The sequence below is a fragment of the Cucumis melo genome, chromosome 6 (genome assembly GCF_025177605.1).
Source record: "Cucumis melo cultivar AY chromosome 6, USDA_Cmelo_AY_1.0, whole genome shotgun sequence".
NCBI classification, from domain to species: domain Eukaryota; kingdom Viridiplantae; phylum Streptophyta; class Magnoliopsida; order Cucurbitales; family Cucurbitaceae; genus Cucumis; species Cucumis melo.
Genome location: NC_066862.1, coordinates 28,740,158 through 28,746,191, shown reverse-complemented (window position 1 = coordinate 28,746,191; position 6,034 = coordinate 28,740,158). Strand labels below are relative to the sequence as shown.

Sequence of the window (6,034 nt, the reverse complement as noted above, 5' to 3'; positions counted from 1 at the left end):
TCCCTTTGAATGTTGATGTAATACTCCAAGTTTAGGATGGGAACTGAATGAACTCATATTACATTTTAATAAAAGAGATTTCGAGGATACATAAAAGTATGGTTAAAAAAACCTATATGAATTGAAAGTTACTGTGTCTATACTAGCATCGTGTATCTTCTCTTTTGATAACTCAACCGTAAAATTTTTGACTAACTTGAAGTAATCAAGATGAAGTTAATATGAAAATGTCAAAATTATCGGGTATTGAATTCGAATTCCAATTCCTAGACTTGGAGGGTTAGAAAGATATATAGAGATGGTGTAAGAAAAAAGAAGAGTATTGATATCATTTATTTAGCAACAGATCGTAGATATAAATTATAAAAAATTGAAAAAGTTATAATTGATTTTTTTATTCCTCGTGAGGGGAAAAGGTTCAAATTTATTATTAATTATATACAAACACATATACCTACAAAACATAATGCAAGATATTTAATTTGTGGGTCAGTTTCTTCAGCAACTTCTCTTTCATTCACATTCTTACTTTACTTTATAAGGTGAGAGAAAAAAAGTTCAAATTCTCTTCATTATTTCAATGTCTCCGTCTGGATCTGGATGAAATTAACCAAAAGTCTTACACCAAATTCAACAAATTTCAAGTGTTCTTTTGCTTTAAGTGTGTTGATCGCGATCTCTTGCCCACTGCACTAAGGACCTAAGGTAATTTTTTCCATCTTTTTCTTTTCTTTTTTCTAATCTTCTCATCTCGATCTCCATCTCTATCTCATAGTTGGAGTTATTCGTGTTCGATAATGTTTCATAACTTCTCTTTTTTTTTTTTTTTTGTAAGGATGTATGTGAGAGAATCTGAGGTCTTCTGTCTGTAATATTAATATGCTATTGTGTAATCCCCTACTTTTTAAAATTAAAAAAGCATTAAATAGGACTGTCATTTTTCAAAAAATATAGCATATTTTACTACTGATATTATTAATGAACTTCTGAGCTCTTCTCCAATCTCCAGCATCCTTTCTAAATTATATATATATATATACACATACATATAGTTCTTAGGGTATGATGAGATGTTTGTGTTCATGTCAACTTAGGTAGTTGATATATATTTGGATGTATCGTGATTCCATTTATTTTTTGTTATTATTTTTCAGAAAAAACTTAATTTTGTTACCCAACGAGACAAGAGTTATTATTATTACGGTTAATTTTGGCATTATATTGTAAATTATGTTTTCAATGTTTTTTTTTCTTTTAATGTTCTCCATGTCTTGGATTGTTGGACCAAATTATTTGATTATAGGTGTGAAGAGTGAAAAAATGGAGTTGAAGGAGTGGTTGGTGTTGATTATTGGAAGCTTAGCTTTAATTTTTGGAGTTATGAAGAGATTGAATGGTTGGTATTATGAAGCCAAATTGGGGAAATTATGGCCTAAACTTCCTCCAGGTGATATGGGTTGGCCTATTCTTGGTTCTACTCTATCTTTCCTCAAGAACTTCAACTCTGGTCAACCAAGAATTCTCCTTCACAACCTTTCCATTAGGTAATAATTATTCCCCTTTTAAATTTCTTCATCAAATTTTGTTGATATTCAAGTTTGTGATTAATATAATGTTTGAATATCATATGTTTCTACACATTTCTATTCGTCCGACGCGTGTCATAGTTGAGATTGCAGCGTTTTGGGATGGGGTTATGATGAGGATGATAACAATGTGTCAACCATAGTTGAGATTCTTGGGTGTGTCTACTTATCCGATCCTCTTCCTTTGTTACTTGTTCAAAAAATAAAAAAAAACATTTATATATATATTCGTTAGACATATCGTAGGTTTTGTTTTGTTGCGTTATAACTATTTTACACGTACCCACAAAATTTATAAACCCTTTTAACTCTAGGGACACATATTACACAAATCTATATTATTTCATATATATTATATTTTCTCTAATAAAACATGATCATCATTTCCTCTGCATGGGGACATAGGTAACATAATGTTAGTAAATCGCTTAATTCTCTATATTGATTTATCTAGTGTTGTTTACTTTGTAAGTCTCCTTTGATTTATCGATTTCATAACACCCTTAAATGAGTATGTTGAATGGAATCATCTCCTTTTGATGAAGGATACTAAAGGAAAAATGTCAACTTAGTTTGAAATTTCCGACTGCATGCGCCTACCTACTCGTACTGATTCTTCATCCTCTAATATGTCGTTGTTCAAGAAAAATATCAACTCTTAGATGAAAAGATTACATGTTCAAATCCGGATGAACCTGAACTAATTAATTGTCTACATTAATACATATATATATAACACCAGTTATTTCAACTCTAGCTATTTCCTAAGATTGATTATTTTGGTTTTGGTTTTTTGAGCAGATATGGGAAAAGTGATATGTACAAAACTCACCTACTTGGTAGAGCAAGTATAATTGTTTGTACATCTGAAGTTTGTCGTCAAGTTTTATGTGATGAAGAAAAGTTCAAACCTAGTTTACCAAGAAGCATCACCCTTTTATCTGGTAGAAAGTCATTGATGCAAGTGTTTAAGGCCGAGCACAGGCGGCTACGGCGGCTAACGATGGCACCGATCAGCGGCCATTCAGCTCTAGAGATGTACATCAACCATATTGAACAAACAGTGGTAAGTGGTTTAGAGGAATGGGCAAGCATGAAGAAGCCAATTGAGTTATTGACAGAGATAAAGAAGCTTACATTCAAAATTATATGGAATATTTTCATGGGGTCTTCTTCTATAGATTCTTCCATTGGAGAAATTGAGGCTTTGTTTGCTCAAATTGCATTAGGCTTTATATCTTTGCCCATCAACTTTCCTGGCTTCAGCTTCCATAAATCACTCAAGGTAACCTTCTTTTTTCTATATATTCTTTCCTAACATTTCAAAGTATAACAAATCTATTGGTCTCTATTATTAATTAATTAATAATATATAATATTCAATAAATTAATAATATACTTTATATTTGGAGAAACAACTATATTTTATGAATAATATTATTTCCATAATGGTAAATTTGCAAAAGAAAATGACAATTTTCCCATCCATCTTAAATTATAAATTTCTCAAAGGAGAATGACATTTATTGTGTTTCTCTCTCACTATCTAGCCATTATTTTCAAACTTTTTCAAATTTATCTGATCAAAATTAGAGAAGAGAGATTCAAATTATAATATTTTAAATTAATTCAACTTTATGTTAGAGGTTGAACTTATATTATATTATTATGTTAGATTCCATATCTTTCAAATCCTGTCTTCAACTTAATACACTCTTTGTATATCTGCATTGGGTTTGTTGATAATTAAGCCATATTCAAGCATCGGAAATTTCAAAGTTGACCATTTATTTATGCTTCTACATCTCTCTCATGTCACCACCACAAGAATAAATATTTAGTTATAATATAGGCAAGAAAAGAGTTGCTGAGCTTACTTCAATCCATCATAAACCAAAAGAGAATGGAGAAGAAAAAAGAAGGGGAAAATTGGGAAGCAAAAGATATGATGGATTTGCTAATAGAATTGAAAGACGAAGATGGTGAAGAGTTGGATGATGAGACCATTAGAGATTTGATTTTTGGTAAGCTATTTGCTGGCCATGAAACTTCAGCTTACACTGCTATGTGGGCTGTTTTGTTTCTTACAAATCATCCACATATACTTCAAAGAACCAAGGTTAGTTTTCTCTCTTTTTCGAATCTCATGTTTATCTAATATATAATGCATTAAAACTGTACAAAATATTTTCTTTAATCATAGACACTACTTTTATTTCTAAGTTTCTCTTTTGTTTTATTATCCTACTTTCTATTCGTATTTTCTAAAATGAAGCCAAATTAGTATTCATGAATGCACATGGATATAATATTTTGTACAATTACATTTTAAAATTCATTTTTGACAGGAAGAACAAGAGGATATCATTAAAAGAAGACCCACCACTCAAAAGGGTCTAAGTCTCTCAGAAGTTAAACAAATGAAATTTCTTTATCAGGTACATATTTTTTAATCTTTTTTTATCATTAGTAGCAGTGAGTAGTAAGGCTAGCTACTTTTAATTTAATCCATAGTTGTCGATTAAAAAGAGAATATATGTAATTAACTACTTTTCATATATAGGTCATAGATGAGACACTTCGAGTTGGTAGTATCACATTTATGGTTTTCCGTGAAGCAGTAGTCGACGTCGAAATCAATGGTTAGATTGTATATTTTTTATGTAGTCCGTATCCTAATTGGGCTTATTATTAAGTATCACACACATACTTATGGTCTTATTTGTATTCAATTAGGTAAAATTATACCAAAGGGATGGAAAGTTATTCCTTGGTTTGGGGAGCTTTACATGGATGAAAAACAATTTCCTTCTCCACATGAGTTCAACCCTTCAAGATGGGATGTATGTAAATTATCTTTTATATATATATAAGGTTATTTGATTAACCACTTTTTTATGCAATATATATGAGACAACATGACCAAAGTCTCTGTTCTGTAAAGAATTTTGTAGCTACACCAGGAGCTTTCACTCCATTTGGATTAGGAAGTAGATACTGCCCTGGAAGTGATCTTGCCAAGCTTGAAATCTCTATTTTTCTTCATTATTTTCTCCTCAATTACAAGTAAGTTTGCTTTAATTTTACACTTCAATACAAAGTTTAATTAAGATTAAAACATTTTTCTTAATTAACTTATAAGCATATAATAATCATTTTCCAAATAATTTAATGCAGGGTGGAACAACTTGACCCAAAATGTCAAAAGACTTGCTTGCCATTTCCTCATCCTAAAGACAAAGGCTTGGCAAGAGTGCATAAACTTGAATAATGATCAACAATAACATCTATCCATATATATTATATGTATACACATTTTTTTTCCTTTTGCCCTAGGATCATTTAACTTTATATGTTGTTATAACTCATCCGCTCAAGAGCTTTTAAGTTGAATGCTAATTTTGATATGGTATCAAAGTAAAAGCTTCTGTGGAAGTTCTCGAACAACGATATATATATCGTCTTTGATTTTAGATAAGGGATGTTAAAAAGGTGTCAACCTAATTAAGATATCTAAGTACATCCACGTTAATTCTCTTATCTTTGTGATTAATTTTCTAAAAAATTATGAGATAATTTAGAAGGATAAATAATCATTCAAAAAATTTGCTTTCTTGTCATGATAATTAACCATTAATAATAATAATAATGTGTGTGTGTGTGTGAAAATTCTATTAATTAACCTCACAACAATTTCTTGCTATCACACACCAAGAATTTAATGGCACACAATCACAGTTTGAGCCACTGCACACACAAACCCAAATAATGAAGCTTCAAAGGTCTTCACATTATTTTCCTCAAAGGAAAAGTCTTTGATTTTGATTGACTTCACCTATGTTTATATAGTCCAACCAATTACTTGATTTAAAAGTTGTCATGTGACAAATACCTTTTTTATAAAAATGAATTTATCATTTAAAACTAACGATGCATCATATTGTATATTAGATACAGCCTAAATTGTCGTTAATCAAAAAGTAGGCATCTATCTATATATATAAAAAAAAGTTAGTTAAAAAAGAAAACTCAGGCACAAGTGGCTAATGACTCCAAATTCTTTAATTAAACAAAGAAACATGAAATGCTAACAAATAAACAAAAAAAAATGTACACTAATTGGGTCCAAAAGACTAATTAAATAAAGAAATATATGAAAGTCTAATAAATATTAAATAATAAATAAATTTAAAAATTAAAAATTAAAACACTATTTTAATTCTAATTTCGTATTCTAAGAGAACAATTTTAATCCTTAATTATACTCCCAAACTTTTAATTATAATATGTATATTTTTAGTGAATATATAATAAATTTTGTCTTCATTGCCTTTTTGTAATGATATACTCCAGAAAAAAAAAATTCTATGCATGCAATAAAAGAGTTTTGTCTATGAAAATTTATATAATTTTACAACAGTTGAGTTATCATATTCACATTGGAAACA

At 29.6% G+C, this 6,034-nt stretch overlaps 1 protein-coding gene across 2 annotated transcripts; it reads left to right on the top strand.

Annotated features, from left to right (window-relative positions):
- Positions 1-500: 500 nt before the first annotated feature.
- Positions 501-5,033, top strand: LOC103490801 (beta-amyrin 11-oxidase-like). Of its 2 annotated transcripts, none has more exons than XM_008450490.3 (9): positions 501-705; positions 1,304-1,544; positions 2,388-2,871; positions 3,439-3,705; positions 3,935-4,024; positions 4,150-4,228; positions 4,323-4,429; positions 4,531-4,652; positions 4,764-5,033. In XM_008450490.3, the coding sequence occupies exons 2-9, from the start codon at positions 1,321-1,323 to the stop codon at positions 4,855-4,857; spliced, it is 1,467 nt and encodes a 488-aa protein (XP_008448712.2). In that variant the 5' UTR covers positions 501-705; positions 1,304-1,320; the 3' UTR covers positions 4,858-5,033. The 2 variants fall into 2 exon arrangements, with proteins under 2 accessions (XP_008448712.2, XP_050942387.1); XM_051086430.1 differs by lacking the exon at positions 501-705 and adding an exon at positions 1,668-1,742 and having other exon boundaries at positions 1,414-1,544.
- Positions 5,034-6,034: the final 1,001 nt, after the last annotated feature.